The 19811-nt window shown below is 64.7% G+C and overlaps 4 protein-coding genes across 5 annotated transcripts in view; 3 read left to right on the top strand and 1 right to left on the bottom strand.

Annotated features, from left to right (window-relative positions):
• The window catches only part of DMTN (dematin actin binding protein), a 9217-nt gene extending 8802 nt beyond the window's left edge, over nt 1-415 (top strand). Inside the window, exon 18 of the mRNA XM_041490628.1 lies at nt 384-415. The gene's annotated coding sequence lies outside the window, so the exon portion shown is untranslated. The remainder of the gene's footprint in view (nt 1-383) is intronic.
• Nucleotides 416-4130: 3715 nt separating this feature from the next.
• On the top strand, nt 4131-10436 carry LOC121366011 (actin filament-associated protein 1-like 2). The gene is made up of 16 exons (XM_041490673.1): nt 4131-4961; nt 5062-5136; nt 5249-5325; nt 5538-5619; nt 5689-5915; nt 6024-6203; nt 6393-6476; nt 6639-6723; nt 6793-7010; nt 7307-7431; nt 7506-7626; nt 7734-7839; nt 8756-8905; nt 9777-9931; nt 10019-10129; nt 10269-10436. Exons 1-16 carry the CDS (start codon nt 4586-4588, stop codon nt 10293-10295), a joined length of 2199 nt encoding a protein of 732 aa, XP_041346607.1. The 5' UTR covers nt 4131-4585; the 3' UTR covers nt 10296-10436.
• A 1256-nt stretch (nt 10437-11692) lies between these two features.
• On the top strand, nt 11693-18755 carry FHIP2B (FHF complex subunit HOOK interacting protein 2B). Its single transcript, XM_041490668.1, has 17 exons — nt 11693-11814; nt 11914-11992; nt 13805-13974; nt 14753-14857; nt 14949-15071; nt 15227-15388; nt 15474-15670; nt 15747-15855; nt 16115-16191; nt 16298-16487; nt 16811-16980; nt 17056-17163; nt 17239-17329; nt 17407-17550; nt 17709-17849; nt 17926-18026; nt 18104-18755. Exons 1-17 carry the CDS (start codon nt 11770-11772, stop codon nt 18207-18209), a joined length of 2118 nt encoding a protein of 705 aa, XP_041346602.1. The 5' UTR covers nt 11693-11769; the 3' UTR covers nt 18210-18755.
• Nucleotides 18756-19030: 275 nt separating this feature from the next.
• NUDT18 (nudix hydrolase 18) overlaps nt 19031-19811 on the bottom strand; it is a 2536-nt gene continuing 1755 nt past the window's right edge. The window contains exon 3 of one of the 2 annotated variants that reach the window (XM_041490680.1): nt 19031-19751. In XM_041490680.1, the coding sequence (XP_041346614.1) occupies nt 19162-19751 (590 nt within the window). In that variant the 3' untranslated portion in view covers nt 19031-19161. The remainder of the gene's footprint in view (nt 19752-19811) is intronic. The other variant, XM_041490679.1, reaches the window with a different exon arrangement.

Genomic DNA, 19811 nt, shown 5'->3' with positions numbered 1-19811 from the left:
ACCTCACTCCTGCTGCAGGGGACGGGGCTGGGGGCACCGAACCTGCCTGGCACGGGGGGCCGGCCCGGGGCAGCCCCTGCCCCCCGGCGGGCACGGTTCTGCCGGGAGGGGAGGTTTGGGGGGGTCTCTGGGCTTTGTGCCCCCCTTTTCCCCCCAGGAACGTGCCTGGCTCTACTTTCGGCTCCACTAGGGGGGTTCTGGGGGGTCCCCTCCTCCCTGGGGGTCGGCTGCCCGGCGGGCACGGTTCTGCCGTGCCCCCCGAGGTGCCCCTGTGCCCCCCAAGGTGCCCCTGCGCCCCACCCTGAGGCTTGGGAAGAGCCTGGGGGCCGACACTGCCAGACCGACGTTCTCCCGGCAAAGCCAGGCCCAAATCCCAGCTTAACCCCCCAGCCCCCCAGCTCTGTGCCCCCCGTCCCTCCTGTGCCAGGTGCTGGGCGATGATTTGGGGGTACAGGGGTGATGATTTGGGGGGCACAGGAGGGTGCTGTGGCGATGATTTGGGGGGCAGAGAAGGGTTCTGGAGTGATGATTTGGTGGGCACATGGGCAATGATTTGGGGGGCACAAGAGGGCTCTGGGGTGATGATTTGTGGGGCACAGGAAGGCACTGAGGTGATGATTTGGGGGGCACAGGAGGGCGCTGAACTGACATGGATGATGAGCTGGGCCGGTGGATTGGAGCAGGGCACGGCTCGATGGCACCGCGGCTCTCACGGGGGCCGGGCACTGTCCCCGTCCCCTCCCGGCCGCGGGACAGGGCTCGGCACCGGGCAGCACCTTCCCTTCCCCCCTCCCCTCTCCAGGCACACGTTTTGGGCAGGACCCCTCTCTCCCCGCACCCCCCGGCCCCTCCACGCTCCCCGGTTTTTGTTTCCAGCCACTTTCCAGCCGCTAGACCTTGTTGGGATGTAAAGAATGTAATTTATCGGGAATTCACTGGCCCATACTTGCCTTTCACTGCTACAAACGACATATCTATAAATATATATATAAATATGGGTTGTTTTCGGACTGGACTACAGTGATTCACTTTCTCTGTTTTTGTTAGAGTTTATTTTATTTGCTGGTGTCGGAGAATCCGCGTGAGAGTGATTTTTTGCTTACAATTAAAGGTGAAATGGCTTTATCCAGCCTGGCTGCGCAGCTTTGCTTCCCCCTCTCGTCCAAAAATCCCCCCGGACGCGAGCCCGGGTCCCTGCAGATGGCGGTGCTGCTCCGAGGAGAACCCGGAGCCTTCCCCGCCTTCCTCCCGCCCCGGCCGGGCTGTGCTGGGGGCCCGCAGGGCGTGTGCGAGCCGAGCCGGGCCGGGCCAGCGCTGCCCCGGTCCCGGTCCCCATCCCCATCCCGATCCCGGTCCCGATCCCGGTCCTGATCCTGATCCCGGTCCCGGTCCCTGTCCCTGTCCTGATCCCGGTCCCGATCCCGGTCCCGATCCCTGTCCGGATCCGGATCCCGATCCCTGTCCGGATCCCGATCCCGGTCCCGGTCCGGATCCCCATCCCGGTCCCGGTCCCGGTCCCGCCGCGATGTGAGCGCTCCCGCACCATGTCCCGGCAGCGAGGTACGGGGACTCCGAAGGGACGCGGGGCTGGGGCACAAACCCAAAAACGGGGGGAAAAGGGGGTTCAGAGCCTGAGGGGGCTACGGGGGGAGCCCACGCGGGTGCGGCTGGTGCGGGTGTCCGTGGGGGCGTGGAAGGGAAAAGGGGGTTCGGGGAAAGAGGAGAGGGTGAAAAGGGGGTGGTGGAAGGCTCGGGGGGCTGCAGGGTGGGAGCTGGAGGGGAAGGGACGTGAGGGGACAAGGAGGGACGGGGAGTCCCCCCCGACACTGGGGTGCCATGGCGGGGTGGGGGGGGACAGCGCCCCTTCCAGCGGCCTCCCAGGGGCAATTTGGGGGTGCAGCAGCCGGGGGGGGAGCGTCCCCACCCTGCAGCCGTGGCCTGGAGCCTCCGCACATGACGAGTCACGCTGTGGCCGCGAGCAGCTCCCTGCAGCCTCCTCTGAGTCATCCCGCGCTGGGCCAGAGCCACCCCCGGGGTCCCCCGGGTCACCTCAGCACCCCCGCACCCCCCGAACGCCTCATGGCGCGGATCAAACCCCGCAGAGGCGCCAACTCCAAAAGGCAGCCCCGAATCGCTGCCCGCGCTGGCATCACCCGGGCACTGCGCGTTCCCATGGCATCCCTGGGGCCGCCCCGTCCTTCCTCCTCCTCCCGCGAGGGCGAGGATGATGGCACGAGGGTGAGGGTGCCACCGTGCCGGGACACGTCCCGCGGGAGCGGGGAGCTTTGCTAGGAGACGCTCTGTGTGTGTTTGGGGGGCGTTTTCCTCCCGCCCTGGAGACCGAGGCAGATGTTTTCCATCCCGACCGCTTTCCCTTGGCACGGCAGCAGGAACGGGCACCGGGCCAGGGCTCAGGGCAGTCCCTGCTCGCCCTGCACCGGCTGCGGGCACGACTGGGCACAGCTGGGCACGGCCGGGCACGGATCGCTGCCCCAGCGAGGGCACCGCGGCCGGGGGGAGCGGGGGGCGCAGCGAGGGCAAAAGGCTGAGTGGACGGAGATGTCATTGCCGAGGAATTCGGCCTGGGCGGAGGAGAGCAGAGAGGGAGGGGAAGAGCCAGGCCCGCTGGCCAGGGGCGACAGTCCCCGTGTGCCCCACGCCGCCAGCAGGTCCCTTCAGCCAGCCCCTGCCCCAGCCCCCGCCGCCTTTCCCACAGGGAGCTCTTCCCCCCCTTGCCTTCCCCGGTTTCCAGGGAAATCCAGATGTTTGGGCCCAGCTCCGGCGTTGCTCAGCCGGACCGCGCTGCCAGATGTTTCCTCTCCCCCCGGGCAGGGTGTGTGCTCCCCGTCCGGAGGGGACGGGGGTCCCCCGTGCCAGCACCTCCGGGGGAGGAGAGGGGGCTTCACCCCGCCCCCTGTAACACGCGTGGCAGGGGGGACTTCTTCCCTCACCTCACCCAGGGGGTGCCACCGCCTTTTTGGGGTGCGCTGCATCCCTGTTAACCCGGAGAAATTTGGGACTCAGCGATGTGGGGGGTCGGGGTCACCTGGAGCATTGCAGGAGGAGCATCCCGGCCGGTGGTGGCTTCACTGGGACTGTCCCTTTCCAGCTGAGAAATGGCAGGGGGACTCGAGCAGGGATCAGGATGGTCCGGGGGCAGCTGGCACCTGTGCCAGGCCGTGCTGGGTTCCCGCAGCGGGTCTGGAATGTTTGATCCCAGCTGGGAGCTGGGAGCAGGGCCGCTCAAACCAATTCCAGATGCGTGGCTGGAAGGAGCCTGGGGGGAGCCGGGCAGCGACCCCGGGGGCACTGAGGGACATCTGCCAGCTCCGGTGGTGGCCGGGGGAGGAGAGGGGGCTTCACCCCGCCCCCTGTAACACGCGTGGCAGGGGGGACTTCTTCCCTCACCTCACCCAGGGGGTGCCACCGCCTTTTTGGGGTGCGCTGCATCCCTGTTAACCCGGAGAAATTTGGGATTCAGCGATGTGGGGGGTCGGGGTCACCTGGAGCATTGCAGGAGGAGCATCCCGGCCGGTGGTGTCTTCACTGGGACTGTCCCTTTCCAGCTGGGAAATGGCAGGGGGACTCGAGCAGGGATCAGGATGGTCCGGGGGCAGCTGGCACCTGTGCCAGGCCGTGCTGGGTTCCCGCAGCGGGTCTGGAATGTTTGATCCCAGCTGGGAGCAGGGAGCGGGGCCGCGCAAACCAATTCCAGATGCGCAGCTGGAAGGAGCCTGGGGGGAGCCGGGCAGCGACCCCGGGGGCACTGAGGGACATCTGCCAGCTCCGGTGGTGGCACCGGGAGGGGCCCAGGGCGGGGGGGGCCCTGCCGGAGCGGGGAGAGGCGACAAACTGAGGGTACCCCTGATCCTGCCCTGCAGCACCTGCATGGAGCCCAAACTGCCCCCACCGGGACAGCGGGACAGGGGGACAGAGGGACAGAGGGACAGAGGTCCCCGTGCCCGGAGCCTCTCGGGGGAGCGCGGGGTGGAGGGGCTGCTGGCCCGGCGCTCCCGCTGTCCCTGCTCCAGGCACAAAGCAGCTCCTTGTCCCTCTGTCCTTGTCGCTCTGTCCTTCCCGGCGTGGCAGAGCCGGGGTCCCCGCCTGGCGCTGTGCCCCGCCTTCGGTGGGTGAATGGCCGGTATTTCAGCCTTCATCAGCTGCTCCAGCCTGCCAGGGGTCCCCTTCCTCCTCCTCCTCCTCCTCCTCCTCATCCTCCTCCGCACGTGGAGGAGCAGCAGCAGCGCAGTCCCCGGCCACGGCTGCCCCGGTCCAACGGGAACAAACCGGCTCTGTGAGCGCGCACAGAGGAGCCTTCATCCCCGCAGGGCCCCCTCCTCATCCTCCCCCCATCCCCCCGCACCCCTCAATGGCCGGATTGTGCCCGGCCGGGGCAGGTGCCGGAGCAGTGCAGGGCCGGTGGGAGCGGGCACGTACCCCCCATGGCATAGGGGACACCCTCATGGCATGGGGGGCACCCCATACATAACATCGGGCACCCCCCCATGGCATAGGGGACACCCTCATGGCATCCGGGACACCCCATACATAACATCGGGGACCCCCAAGGAATCGGGGACCCCTCATGGCATGGGGGAAACCCCCAAGGCATCAGAGACACTCCCAAGGCATAGGGGACATCCCTAAGGCATTGGGGCACCCTCATGGCATCGGGGACCCCTCATGGCATGGGGGGCACCCCATGGCATCGGGGACCCCTCAGGGCATCAGGGGCACCCCAGCCGTGCCCAGTGCGGGGGCAGCGATGGGGACCCGTGCCCACACGGTGCCTGGAGGGCGCAGTGGCACGTCGCCGTCCCTGTCCCCTGCAGACCTGGACAAGCTGCTGTCGGACCTGCGCTCCTTCCTGCTCATCCTGGACCGCGAGAGCCTCAGCGCCGCAGCTCGGGTCAAGAAAAGATCCGTGTCCGACCTCCTGGCCCGGCTGCAGGGCCCGCCGTGTGAGTGCGGCTCTGGGGGCGGGGGGAGCCCCCGGCCGGTGCCCGGTGGGCAGCGGGGCGGGCGCGGGAGCGGGGCCGTGACCCGGCGCTGCCCCCGCAGCAGAGGATGCAGAGTACATGATCATGCGCTGCCTCTCGCCCTCCCCGGGGACCCCGCAGGGCCGGAGCAGTCCGGGTGAGTCCCACGATCCGATCCACCCCCCATCTCCTCCTCCACTCGTGGTTTGGGGGGTCCCCGACCCCTCAGCCCCCCAGCACGGCGCTGCCGGTGCTGCTTTTCCCCGCAGGCTCCAGGAGCGCGGATGCAGCGGGAGGCAGAACCTGCGAGTGCCGCCCGGGCAGCGCCCCGAGCCCGCACGGAGCGGTGAGAGGGGGCAGCGAGGGGCTGGGGGGCTCAGAGGGGTGGGAGAGGGGCTCGGCCATGCCAGGGATGGCACCGCTGGCCAGTCTTGCTCTCGGAGGGGGTCCAACCAGACTGGAAGGTTTTTTGGTGCCCACCCGGCCCCGGCAGTGACTTGGGGACCCTGCGAGGTTGCCCGGGGGGCAGCGCCTTTGGAACACCCCTTGTACCTCCAGAACAAGGAGCCGGGCGTCCCCCCGGCCCCCCCAGCCGATGACTCCTACGAAGACGCCGAACCCCCCGGCTATGGCAGAACCGGTGAGGTTCCCCCGCGCCCCCTCCCCAGAGCCCCGCGCCCCCCCGCCCTAACCCCATCCCGGCTCCCAGGCGGTGGCGACAGCGACAGCAGCCACTACGAGTCGTACGGAGAGGAGGAAGAGGAGGAGGAAGGGGTGACGGATAGGGCCCACTACCTGCGCTGGCCATCGGCCACAAGCGGCGAGACCGAGCCCCCCGGGCGCCCCGAGCCGCAGCTCTGCGGCTTCCTCTGGAGGAAGCGCTGGCTCGGGCAGTGGGCGAAGCAGCTCTTCATCGTCCGGGAGCACGTGCTGCTGGTGAGCGGCTGAGGAGGAGGATGGATGAAGGGATGGAGGGTGCTACGGGGACTCCGTGCCCCCCACCAGCCCCTCCGTGCCCCCCTGACCCCGCCGTGCCTCCCCCAGTGCTTCAGGTGCGCCGCTGACCTGCAGCCGGTGCTGGAGCTGGACCTGCGCGGCTGCCGGGTCACCTACAAGGACAAGCGGGGCAAGAAGATGCCCCACGCCCTGAAGGTGACAGGGACGGCAGGAGAGGTGTTGGTCATCGGCTTCCAGAGCCGGCAGCAGGCTGAGGACTGGAGGAAGGTTTGGAGGTGTTGCAGCCGGGCAGGAGCGGGGCGGGCAGGGGGAAGTGGGGGCAGAGCCCTGCTCCGGTGCTCCCGGGGGGCTGGGGATGGTCCGGTGTGTCCCCAGTTCCCTTCTCGGGGTTGTGCGGAGCTTTTTTAGCCGGGCAGCCGGAGCGCGGGGTGCAGCGCTGCCCGTTTCCCCCGGCAGGTGATCGAGGAGGTGAGCAGCGATGCCCCGAGCGGGCTGGCAGCCCTCAGTGTCCCCGCGTCCCCTTCCTCGAGGCTCAGCAGGGTGAGTTGGTCCCCCGGCAAACCCAGGAACGGGAACGGCTCGGGAATACACCCCAACCCCATATCCTGGGCTCCTTCCGGGGAGCGTTGCCCTGGGGAGGGGGTCAGGGCTCAGGAGGCTGAGAACCCACAGAGCTGGGGCTCCCCCCATCCTCACTCTCAGCTCGCCAAGGAGGAAGAGGAGGAGGAGAACCGCTCCCGGCAGAGCCCTGCCCGCAGCCCGCGGCCCGGAGAGGACGCCAAAGGAGGTGGGGGCTGCGAGGGGACGGGGTGAGGGGGGTGCCGCCCCCCGTGCCCGCTGACCGGGCTGCCCGCAGGGTTCCTGGCCGTGCGGCTGCGCGGGCGCTGGCAGCGCCTGTGGTGCGCGGTCCGGCACGGAGCCCTGCGCATGTTCCCGGAGCCCGGCGCTGCCCAGCGCCCCGTGTGCGCCCTGCGCCTGGACGGCTGCGAGGTGTCCCCCGGGGCGGCCGCCGGCTCCCCCCAAAACCTCCGGATCCGCATCGCCCAGCGCGGCCGGGAGCTCGCCCTGCTGCAGGTGAGTGACCAGCAGGGCACCCCCGTGTCCCTCCGGGGGGCACCCCCTGAGCCCGGGCCTTACCCCGGGGGGGCAGCCCCTGAGCCCGGGCTTTACACTGCCCTGGGGGCACCCCCTGAGCCCGAACACTGCTGCAGGGGCACCCCCTCAGCACAGACTCTGCCCCGGGGGCACCCCTGAGCCCAGACTCTGCCCCGGGGGCACCCCCTGAGCCCAAACCCTGACCTGGCAGACACCCCTTGTGCCCAGACCCTGCTGCAGGGACACCCCTGAGTCCAGACTCTGCCCCACACCAGGCCCGTTCGGACGAGGAAAGGGAAGCCTGGCTGAAGACCCTGCAGGCCAGGGGAGGAGTGGAGCCAAAGAAGGCTGATGGGCCCCCCCCGAGACCCCCCAGGCCGAGCAGCCGCCCCGCTGCCGGGTAAGGGCTTTGGGACCCCCGGCCCCAGCTCCGTGTGGGGTGTGGGAGGTAACGCGATCCCCTCCTGCTTGCAGGGGGCTGCTGCTGCGCCGCGTCCCCACCCCCAACGCCTACATGGACGATCCCTTCGGGCAGCCCCCGCCAGCTGAGAGCCCCAAACATCTCTACTCCAACGCGGAGCGGCTGCAGCAGCTGGTAACCTCTGCTGGTGCCCTTTGCCCCCCACTCGTGCCCCTCAGCGTGGGGGGATCCACTCCCACCGTCCCCTTGCCCACGGGCCTCTCCCGGGCTTCCTTCCGCAGCAGCAGAGCCTGGACCGGGCAGCGCCGGGGCAGCGCCGGAGACCCGTGTCTGCCCTGCCCTCCTGTGCCAGCCCCGCCCCGGGCGGTGCCCGGCCCGCGCAGGCAGGTGAGAGGGGCTGGGTGCTCCAGCCAGGGGTGTCCCCACCCTCCCCAGCTCCCCGGGCTGGCATGGAGGCTGCGGTGCCCATGAGAGATGGGATTTCTGTGTCCTTCCCCTGGCCTTCCTCCCCAGCGTTCCTCCTCTTCCCTTCCTCCTGATTTTGCTTTCTCTTCCCTTCCTCCTTCTCTTCTCTTCTCTTCTCTTCTCTTCTCTTCTCTTCCCTTCCCTTCCCTTCTCCCTGATAATCCTTTCCCTTCCCTTCCCCCTGATTATTCAGGATCATTCCCACAGCCTTTCCCAGCTGCTCTATGGTGCACCTCAGTAATTTTCATTTTGGAGCGTTTTTACTGTGAAGGGGAGTTTGTGAACTGTGAGGTGGTCACAGGGTTTGGGTTTTTTTTTGGGAAAATCAGCTTTTTTTTGGGGGGGGGATAATAGACCTTTCTCTTCTCTTCCTCCTGACCCTTCCTCTCTTTCCTTCTTTCTGATCTTCCCCCATCCACCCTTCCTCCTGATCACCCTTTCTCTTCTCTTCTTCCTGATCATCCTTTCTCTTCCTTTCCTCCTCATCCTCCCTCCTCATCCTCCCTCCTCTTCCCTTCCTCCTGATCATCTTTTCTCTTCCCTTTCTCCCCAGTGTCCCTCCTCTGCTCTGTCCCTTGAGCATCCTTCCCCTGCCTTTCCTCCCCACCATCCTTCCCCTGCTCTTCCTCCTGACCCTCCCTCCTCTTCCCTTCCTCCTGATCACCCTTTCTCTTCCCTTCCTCATCATCCTGTCTCTTCCTTTCCTCCTCACCCTCCCTCCTCTTCCTCCTGATCATCATTTCTCTTCCCTTCCTCCTGATCACCCTTCCTCTTCCCTTTTTTCCCACCATCTCCCTGCCTTTCCTCCTGACCCTCCCTCTCTTCCCTTCCTCCCCAGCAGCACCAGCAGCTCTCCGGGCCAGGCCTGCCAGCGCCCAGCTGTCGAAGGACAGCCCCAGCCTGCAGAGCAGGGATTTCTGCCTCTCCCAGCACACCCTGACCCTGCCCCAGAGGAAGGGGGCGCGGGAGGGGCTGGATGTCCTCGTCGGTAGGAGCGCCCAGGGGCTCTGGTGGTATTATGATCCCTTCGAGCTAGGGCTTGTGAGCTCTCAGAGAAATGCTTCACACCTAAAATAGCTCAGATAGCACAAAAACAGCAAGATGGCTTCTGTAGTAGTGTTAGAAACAGAAGAGTTTTAATAAAAGGCAAAATAACAAAGCTCTTTACAGAGAAAACCTGAGCTGAGGGCGAAAAGCTCTTGCTTCTCATAAAACACCCTACAAAAACCCTTAGTTCTTTTGTTCTCTTCTTTTTCTAGCAAAGTGCCTTGTCGGAGCCCAGGACATTCCTCTGACTGCCCTGAATGGCTCAAGACCCTGGCAGGGGGCTCAGAGACCTTGGCACAGAGTCTGTGCCTTCGATTCCATTCTAAAACCCCCAAAATTCTACTTTTCAACCCTGTGACAAATTAACTATCATTCTACTCAAACTCTTGTGGCTTGTAAATCTTCACACAAAGCTGGTAATTTTTTCTGTGGGTTAAAATCAAAGGCACAGGTGTCTTTGACTCCATGCCAAGGTCTCTGAGCCCCCTGCCAGGGTCTGGAGCCATCCAGGGCAGTCAGAGCAATGTCCTGGGTTCTGACATTGCCTAAGCAAGACTTTTTAGCTTCTGTCCAATTAGCTATCCTTAAGTTTAAAGTAAAGTCCCCTAAGTCCTATGAATTGTCTTTTTACCCAATTAAAGAGAGAAACTTCTGAGCTTTTTTCCTTTTTAAAAAGACAAAAGATAATTTAGTCACTCCCTCAACAGAGAGCACATTCCTACACTCTGGGGCCGGGCGCTGCCCGCTCCTGGCCGGAGCAGCTGGCAGGGTTGTGGTGCCCGGCCTTGGCAGCGCTCCTGCTGTCCTTGCAGGGAAAAGAGCGTTTCCCAAGCTGGAGGAGAAGGTGGGGCAGCTGGAGAGGGGCGTGAAGGGCAGGCTGAAAGCCGGCTCCGAGATGAACCTGCTGGCGCTCGGGAAGTCACTGAAGGGTCACATCACCGCCACCGCCAGCTCGGCTGGCTCCGAGGTGGGGGACACCAGAGGAGGCGTGAATTACAGGGATGGTGAGGTTTGGGGGGCACTCCTGACCCTTCCTCCGCTGCTTTTCCCTCAGGGATCGTTCCTCAGGCCGCTGCTGAAGCGCACCACCTCGGCCAGGAGCGCCCTGAGGCCGCCGCCATCCCCGGTCGTGGCGGGGAAGGGAAATGTGATGAGGAAGACAAAGGTAACTCCGGGATCCGGGGGAATGGGAAGGTGCCATGCAGATGGCAAACGGAATACAATGCGCCTGGCAATCCAGGACAGAAGGGTTTGGGGGATCCCACAGAGCAGGGAAATGAGGGATTGACCCCCAATTTGTCCAGGAGTGGGAGATGAAATCTGCGATGTGAGCACGCAGCAGGAGTCTCCCAGAGACCATCGGGCTGCACGTGGATCGTGCAGGACCAGCCTGGGACCAGCCTGGAATTTGAATGTATCCGTCAGTATCAACGCTACAACTACGCACATCTATTTTTTATATCCAGATATATCGACACACACATATCAGCTCTCCACCCGGGGGTTTCCCTGCTGCATCCCCACCCGTCCCAGCGCCTCGTTTTTGGGGTACACAATCCCTGGGTACAACTTCAGGAGCTGCTGGCTCTGTCCCCAGTGTGGGCCCACCCCAATCCCCCTCCAGGACCCCGAATTTCCAGGGCTGGGTGTGGGTAAACCCTGGGGAACACAGGTTTGGGAGCATCCAATTGTCCATTCCCTGGAGTCAGCAGGACCCGGGCTGGGCCCTGGGCAGTTTTCCAACAGCTGTGCTTGTCAGGGCTTGGTTTTAATTGGAGAAATGTTTTTGTTTTTTAGAGAATTAAAAAAAAATGTCATAAAACTTGGGTTGTGCTGTGGTAAATGGTGAGCTGGGCAGGGGAGGGGGGGTCCTTGTCATTATCCTGGTGGGTGCGGGCTCCATCCCTGTGAAGGGGTTTGTGGGGTCAATCCTGATCCTGGTGAAGGGTTTGTGGGGTCAGTCTCGATCCCAGGGAAGGGGTTTGTGGGGTCAATCCCCATCCCGGTGAAGGGGTTTGTAGGGTCAATCCCCATCCCGGTGAAGGGGTTTGTAGGGTCAATCCCCATCCCGGTGAAGGAGTTTGTGAGGCCAATCCCAATCCTGGTTAAAGAGTTTATGGGAGGTATCCTGATCCTGGTGAAGGGTTTGTGGGGTCACTCCCCACCCAGTGAAGAAGTTTGTGGGGTCAATCCTGATCCTGGTGAAGGGTTTGTGGGGTCAGTCTCGATCCCAGGGAAGGGGTTTGTGGGGTCAATCCCCATCCCGGTGAAGGGGTTTGTAGGGTCAATCCTGATCCCAGTGAAGGGGTTTCTGGGGTCAGTCCCGATCCCAGTGAAGGGATTTGTGGGGTTAATCCCCATTCTGGTGAAGGGGTTCTGGGGTCAGTCCCCATCCCGGTGAAGGGTTTGTGGGGTCAATCCCCATCCCAGTGAAGGGTTTGTGGGGTCCATCCCGGGTAGGATGATGCCTCCGCCCGGTGTGTGGGGGGTTTGTTCCCCTCCAGGTGTGTGGGGTCCATCCCCACCCCGGTGCCCTGGGTCCACCCCATCCAGAACTGCCCGCGGAGCAATTTTAGGGCTGAGGCACCTTCCCAGCCCCTCCGTCCTCCACCCTTCTCGCTCCCAGCCCGGCCCATCCCTTCGGGAGCCGCAGCGGAGCCGCCGGGGGCGGGACGGGGCGGGGCGGGCCGCGCTCCGCACCTGGACTTCCGCTGCCGCTCCGCCCCGGCCGGGGCGGGGCCGGGGGCGGCGGGGCCGGCGGCGGGGTCGGGACCGGGGCCGGGGCCGGTCCCGGGGGTCCCAGCCATGCTCAGCCGTCTGGGAGCGCTGCTGCAGCAGGCGGTGGAGACGGTGAGCGGGGCCGGGGGGGACGCGGGAGGAACGGGACCGGGACCGGCACCGGGAGTGGGGGGTTCCGTGCCCGCCTGACCCCGGTCCCGGTGTGAGCAGCGGGAGCCCAGCGTGGACCTGCTGGAAGCCTTCACCGAGCACTGGACGGGCATCACCGGCTACTACCTGGAGGCCACAGGTGAGTGGGGCGCGGGGAGAGGGTCCCGGTGCCCCGGGCTTGTGGTGCTTTTGTCCGGGATGGGGTCCCTGTTTCCCGGGATGGAGTTCTTTCTCACCGGGATGGGGTCTCAGGTGGGAATAAATCCTTGTGGTTTGGGAACAGAGTTTTCGTGTCCTAGGAGAGGTCCTTGTATCCTAAAATAGGGTGTCCTAAAAACGGGGATAAGGTCCCTGTGCCCAAGGAGGTGGGGGGGTCGCAGTGCTCTAAGAGCGGACCCCATTCCCTGGGACACGATCCCATGTCCTGGGAGGGGACCGTGTGTCCTGGGAGAGGGTCCCTGTGTCCTAAAACGGGGTCCCCGGCCTAGGAATGATCCCTGTGCCCTGGGGCGGGGTCAGGGGACATATCCCGGGACAGGACCCCGTGTCCTGGGACAAATCCCTGCACCCTGCCACGGAACCCCAAGCCCTGGGACAGGACCCCAGTGCACTGTGGCTGGCCTGGCACGTGGGGACGGGCCACGGGACACCCTTCCCAAACCCCGGCAGGATTTACCCCCGCGGGGTTCTCTGCCCTGCCCAGCCAGGACCCCCTGGCAGCGCGGTGGGGTCGGCACGGGGACTTTGGGGTGGGTGGGGACACTCCCGGCACAGGCTGGGACACGTCCCTTCGGGAACGCGCTGCGCCCCGGCAGCGCTGGAACGGCGCCGGGAGAGCTCCGGCCCCAGTTCCCAGCCGGATCCCGCTCCTGGCTGTGCCGGGGTGTCTCCGGTGCCCACCCGGGGAACGGGCAGCGTCGGGGGGAGCGGGATGTCCGGCAGCGTCCTAGGCCGGAGCGGAAGCAGCTGTTCCATCCTCACATTGCCATCTAGCGTCGTTCCCGCTCCGGAGGAGCCGGATTTAGGGATGGCATGGATCAGGGAAAACTCCTGGCAGAACCCCACTGGCACGGCTGGCACCTCACCGGGGCATCCCTCCCGCTGCCATGCCCCCGCCTCAGCCTCCCAACCTTGAATCCCTGAATCCATGAATCTCCCGATCCCTGAATCTCTGAATCCATGAATCCCCAGATCCCTGGATCCCTGAATCCTTGAATTCCCAAATCCCTGATTCCCCAAATCCCCCGGTCTCTGAGTCTCTGAATCCCGGTATCACCGAATCCCTGGATCCCCAAATCCCTGAATCCCTGAACCCCTGGATTATTGAATCCCCGAATCCCTGATCTCTGAATCCCCAAATCCCTGAACCCCTGAATCCTTGAATCCCTGGATCATCGAACCCCTGATCCCCGGATCACTGAATATCCCCGAATCCCTGGATCCCCAAATCCCTGAATCACTGAACCCCTGAAACTCTGGATCTCCGAATCCTTGAATCCCTGAACCCCCAAATCCCCGAATCCCTGAACCCCTGAATCTATGAATCCCCGAATCCCTGATCCCTGAATGCTGAAATCCCAGAATCCCCAGATCCCTCAACCCACGAATCCCTGGATCCCTGGTTACCTGGAACCCTGAATCCCCAAATCCCCAGTCCCTGAATCCCTGAATCCCCAAATCCCTGATCCCCAATTCCCGAATCCCTGAATCCTTGAACCCTGAATCCCTGAATCCCCAAATCCCTGGACCCTAAATCCCCAGTTCCTGAATCCCTGGATCCCAGAACCCTGAATCCTTGAACTCCAAATCCCCAATCCCTGAATCCCCAAATCCCTGGACCCCAAATCCCCAATCCCCGAATCCCCAAATCCCTGGACCCCAAATCCCCAGTCCCCGACTCCCCGAATCCCTGGATCCCAAATCCCCGATGCCCGACTCCCGGTGCCCGCAGACGAGAGCGTTCCGGCGCGGCAGACGGACATCCCGTGGCGCCTGCGGCAGATGTTGGACATCCTGGTGCACGAGGAGAAGCAGCGCCCGCCGGGGGACACGGGGCCGTGCCTCGAGTACCTGCTCCAGCACAAGCTGCTGGAAACACTGGGAACGCTGGGAAAGGCGGAGGTGAGCAGGGGAATTGGGAAAATCCCTCGGGAGAGGCCGAACCCGCAGCCTTTCCCGGCTCCTTCGCATGGTGCCCCTCGGTGGTTTTAATTTTGGAGCATTTTTACAGAGAATGGGAGTTTGTGAAGTGTGAGATGGTCACAGGACTTGGGTTTTTGGTGTTTTTTTGGAAAATTGGCCTTTTTTAGGGGGATAATTGGCCTTTTTGGGGAAAATTGGCTTTTTGTGATGGAAAACTTGGCTTTTTTGGGAGGGTCTTGGATTGCTGAAGTTCCCCACTGGGATCCTTTCTGGGAGCTTGCACCTCAGCACATCCCTGCTTGCACGGGAAGGTTTTTTAAAAATACCTGGCACACAGATATTTGAAAAATAAAAATAAAAACAGATATTAAAAAAAAAATAGAAACATCTGGCACTTGGCTTTGCAAGATGAGGTGCCAGGTGTGGAAAAAAAGTAAATATTGGCCAAATATATAATAAATATAATGGCTCTGCTGCCCCTTTGCTGCTAATAACAGCAACAAGGCCCCTAGAAATAGATTTTTATTCAAATAGAAGTGGAGACACGCTGGGCCTTTCACACCCAGGAGGATTTGGGGTTTTGGGGTGCTGGGAAATAATCCCCCAGATTTTTATTTTTTTTTTTGTTTCGACGCAGAGAATTGAGTTAAACCCCTCATTGTTAAAGGGAAGCGAGGGATCTTTTTGGGGTGATTTGGGGCAGTTATGGGGACATCAGGGAACGTGGCTGATTGCTGTCCCCGTGTCCCTGTGCCAGTATCCCCCCGGGATGAGGCAGCAGGTCCTGCTCTTCTTCAGCCGCCTGCTGGGGCAGCTGCAGCACCCGCTCCTGCACTACCTCAACGTCCACCGGCCCGTGCAGGTGAGGTGCCACCTGTCCCCGGGAGGTGACAGCCACGGGGACGGGGTGGGGGAGCCCCCAGCACCCCAACGTCCCCACCCCTGCTCCCCAGAAGCTGCTCCAGCTCAGCGGGGACCGCCTGGGCTCCGGCACCGAGAAGGAGGAGGTGCAGTTCGCAGCCGTGCTCTGCTCCAAAATCCAGCAGGATGCCAGCCTGCTGCCCTACATCCTGGAGGTGGGACCGTGTGGGGTCCCCTGTGGGGTTTGGGCTCCTGTCATTGGGGTCATTTTTCAGCCTCCTCCCTGCCACAAAGCTCCTCGGCGTGAGGAGGATGAGGAGGAGGAGGAAGGTTGTGGCTGCAATGCTTTGCTGCTCCTCTCCCTCTGCAGGGAAAGAGCGTCCTGAACGGGAGGAGAGCCCCGGAGAGCCCCAGGGAAGAGGGTCTGGAGCATGCCCCGGGCACCGCTGCCAGCTCCCCTCCAGCCCAGCCCTCCCCGGCACGCAGGGACAGCAACCTCGTCACCTGCCTGGTGGCGCTGTGCAGGAGCAAGGTACGGCCACAAGGGTGGCACCTCAGGGACAGCGGGCACTGCCAGGCGTGTGGCCACCCCTGTGCCCTCCTCCTCTTCCTCGCAGAAGAGCCGGGTGGCGCTGAAGGCTCGGGAGAACCTGCTGCTGCTGGCGGGGCTGTCCCAGGAGGCGGCTGCCACCTGCCTGGCGCGGGGCAGTGCCCTGTGCCAGCTGCTCGTGGGACACCTCTGTGACCTCTACAGCGCCGTGCCCGCTGGCACTGACCCCTCCGACGTCCTCGCCATGGACAGGGCCAGCTGGAGGTGAGGGGGCGCTGGGCTGGGGGTCCCAGGTGCCCCCCAGGCGGTGTCACAGCCCCACATTCTCCATGCCGTGCAGGTCGCAGGGGGATGGTGCAGGGGACGGGGGTTTCCCGGGGAAGGAGAGCCTGGCTGAGTTCCTGGGCTGGCTGGACTTCCTGGATGAGCTGGTGATGGGCGCCCACCCGGTGAGAGCCACGGGATTCATTTTTGAATCTGGGAATTGATTTGTGCCTTATCCCCACCTTGTCACCAGCCCAGAGCGCCGAGTGCCACCTCCAGGGATGGCGACTCCACCACTTCCCTGGGCAGCCCCATTCCAACATCCAATCACCCTTTCTGTGCAGAAATTCTTCCCAATTCAACCTAAACCCCCCGGGGTGCAATTTAAGGCTGTGTCCTCTTCTCCTGGGGGGGTCCCCACTCTCAGCCCCTCCCTCCCCCCAGCTCGTGGCCGATGCCATCAGCGAGGCCGTGGAGGAGAAGTTTTTCCAGGGAATCCTGCAGCCGCAGCTCCTGCAGATGTGAGTGACCCCAGCTGGGGCGTTCTGCTCCTCAGGACCCCCTCAGAGCCAGGAGCAGGGGCTGTTCCCCTTTTCCCTGGACAACCACGTCCTCCCCCCCCGGCAGGTCGGAGGTGGCCGTGCTGGGCGCCACGGCCGTGCTGACGGGGACGGTGCGGCAGCTCCGCGCGCCCGCCCTGCTCCACCGCCTCGTCCTCTTCCTGCTGGGGCCCCACCGGCACCCCGAGACCCCCGGGGACGCCCCCCACCCCCTGCGGGCGCAGCTCATCGACCGCTGCGACCACCTGTGCGACGAGGTGAGCTCACCTGGGCGGGCAGGGTGGCGGTGCTGGGGGTCTCACCCTGCTGGCAGTGCCGGGGGTCTCACCCTGCTGGCCGTGCCCAGGGTCTCACCCTGCCAGCTGTGCCCAGGGTCTCACCCTGCCGGCAGTGCCCAGGGTCTCACCCTGCCGGCCATGCCCAGGGTCTCACCCTGCTGGCCGTGCCCCGGGTCTCACCCTGCCGGCCATGCCGGGGGTCTCACCCTGCTGGCAGTGCCCAGGGTCTCACCCTGCTGGCCATGCCGGGGGTCTCACCCTGCTGGTAGTGCCCAGGGTCTCACCCTGCTGGCCATGCCCAGATCAGCCTGGCCAGCCTGCGGCTCTTCGAGGAGCTCCTGAGGAAGCCCCACGAGCACGTGGCTCACAACCTGGTGCTGCGGAACCTGGAGGCCAGGGCTTACCTGCAGCGCGGCCCCCACGGCCCCGAGGAGCGCGGGCCCCCCGAGACGGACCCCGAGGAGGACGGGCTGTGAGCGAGGGGGGCTGGGGCAGGGCGAGGGGGGCGGCCCCCACTGCCCACCCCCCTAACGCTGACCCCGCACAGGGACCTGGAGGAGGATCCCTATTTCACTGATGGATTCCCAGACAACTTTGGGGTGACAAAAAATCCTTCCCCGTCGGGGAAGGGGCAAGTGAGCGAGGTGGTCAGCAGGTAGGGCTTTGGAGGGGCTGGGCTGGAATGGGGGGGCTGCATCCCCCTCCCCATGCTGTCCTCCCTCTCTTCCAGCTTCCTGTGCCTGGTCCCCGAGGAGGCCAAGACCTCGTCGTGCATGGAGGAGGGCGGCTACGACACCTACGTGCACGATGCCCTGGGCATGGTGGGTGCCTGGGGGGGTCCCCAGCCTGCTGGTGGCTGTCCCCGCTCTGGCTCTCACCTACTGTCACCCCCGGGCAGGTCCAGGCGTGCCGTGCCAGCGCGGCCCCGTGGGGGTGGCCCTCGTCCCCCCGGCCCCTGGACTCCTGTCACCCTGGAGTGGCTTTTTACGAGGGACACTTCCTCAAGGTGCTGTTTGACCGGATGAGCCGGATCCTGGATCAGGTACCAGGGGTACACCTGCCCTGTGCCCCCCCAGGACCCCCATCTTGGGGACAAAGTGGCCAAAAGCATCAGCAGTGCTCGGTGGGGATGGGCTCAGAACGAGGGGGTGTTTGGGGGGTCACCCCCACAGCAGGTCCTGAGCATCCCCCCCATCCCAGCCCTACAGCCTGAACCTGCAGGTGACCTCGGTGCTGTCCCAGCTGGCTGCCTTCCCCCACCCCCACCTCCATGAGTACCTGCTGGACCCCTACCTCAGCCTGGCCCCCGGCTGCCGCTCGCTCTTCTCCGTCCTTGTCAGGGTAATGTCACCCACTGGGGTGTGGGGACACGGGGACACCCCCTGGCCGGGGGGGTGACTCTTTCCTCCCTCCCCAGGTGATCGGGGAGCTGATGCAGCGGCTCCAGCGCGTGCCCCACTCCAGGGCCAAGCTGCTCCTGGTGCGCCGGCAGCTCCTGGGGCTGGTGCCAGGAGAGCAGTGAGTCCCCCAAAATGCCCTTTTGGGGAGGGGTTGTACCCCACAGACACCCCCCCCAATGGCTGGTGTCCCCGCAGGATGGATCACACGGTGCTGTTCAAGGGGGTGGTGGTGCTGGAGGAGTTCTGCAAGGAGCTGGCTGCCATCGCCCTGGTCAAGGGGCCACCCGAGGGGCCACCCTGAGCCCTTCCCTGAGCTCCCCCTCTTTGGCCAGGCTGTGGTGGCCACTGGGGATGGCCCAGCCCACGTTTTGGTGGCCCTGCAGTAGCCAGGAATGGCCGTGGCACCGCGGGAAGGACCTCGCAGGAGGACGAGGAGGCGCCGAGTCCTTCGTTGTCGCCTTGGCCAGCCCCGAGGTGTCACCACGTCCCCGTGCTGGGTGCGGAGCCGTGGCTGCTGTGGCTCCTCCTGGGTGGTGGTTCCTGCTCCCCCTGCGCTGTCGGAGCTGCCCCGAGCCCCCCAAGGCTCCAGCAGGGAATTTTTAGGCAATAATGAGGCAATAATGGGGTGTGTGGGACAGAGACCCCCCTCAGCTGCAAGGACTCGATTGTCCCCTGCCCTGGCTCTGTGGCGGGGAGAGTGTGACATGTGTGACATGTCTGTGTGTCTGTGTGTGTGTGTGTGTGACACGTGTATGTGCTCTGGTGGGGGACTGTCCCCCCAGACCCTGCAAAGCCCCCCCCCGAGGGTGATGGGACTCTGCTCCAATAAAGCTGTGACTCAGCACCACCTCCTGTGCCCCTTCCCAAACATCCCTAAACCTATTCCCCATTTTCCCCCAGAACCTCACTCTCCATTTCCCCCAAACAGCCCCAAACCCCATCCCCATTTCCCCCAAACACCTCAAAACCCCATTTCTCCCAAACCCACTCCCCATTTTCCCCCAAACACCCCAAAATCCCACTCTCCATTTTCCCCCAAACACCTCAAAACCCCATTTCCCCCCCGTACCCCACTCCCCACCACAGCCAGAACACAGAAGCAGCAGCAGCAGCCGGGTTTATTTCATTTCTGCTCTCAGCACCCCCAGAGCAGCACCCAGCCCCGCAGCACCCCCATGCCCGGCCAGCACATCCCGAGGCTCCCCGTTTGCCCCTCCCAGCCCCCCCATTCCCAAACCCAGGTTTCCCGTGCCCTAGCTCCGGACGGGCACGGTGGCACGGAGCCTCTGCAGGACGCGGCCCCGCAGCCCCTCGTCCCGCACGGGCCACCAGCGCAGCGCGGGGTCGCGGGACTCGGGGGGCTGCTCCCGCTGGCTGTCCGGGGGGACGCTCAGCAGCACGTTGAAGCAGATGCCATCGGTGTCCCCAGAGCCCCCAGGGCTGTGCTGCAGCCCCAGCAGCCCCAGAGCCGCGGGCTGCGGCTCCCAGGCCAGGCGCTCCCGCAGCAGCCGCAGCAGCGGCGGGCGCAGCCCCGCACGCAGCTCGGAGGGGGACGTGCCGCAGGCCACCACGGGCAGGTGCGGGGTGCCGGCGGTGTCCAGCAGCAGCCACAGCTCGCCCGCGGCGTTGGAGAAGGGCAGCAGGAGCCGCAGGCAGAGCGGGGAGCAGGGCAGCTCCCGCGGCAGCGTCGGGGGGTGCGCGGGGCTGCGGCGGTAGCGGGCAGCCAGCTCCAGCACGGGCAGGATGTCCGGAGAGCGCAGCGGCAGCGAGCGGGGGTCCCCGGGCCACCAGGTGGCTTGGAGGGACTCGGAGTCTGCCTCCTCCAGGGTCTTCAGGGTCCCACCTGCGCGAACAGGGGTGGCACGGAGTGGGGGACAGCGGGACAGAGGGGAAGGCTGGGGGG

This window comes from Pyrgilauda ruficollis, unplaced genomic scaffold, assembly GCF_017590135.1.
Source record: "Pyrgilauda ruficollis isolate IOZ18807 unplaced genomic scaffold, ASM1759013v1 scaffold125, whole genome shotgun sequence".
Lineage (NCBI taxonomy): Eukaryota > Metazoa > Chordata > Aves > Passeriformes > Passeridae > Pyrgilauda > Pyrgilauda ruficollis.
This window is presented reverse-complemented; position numbering and strand designations above follow the sequence as displayed.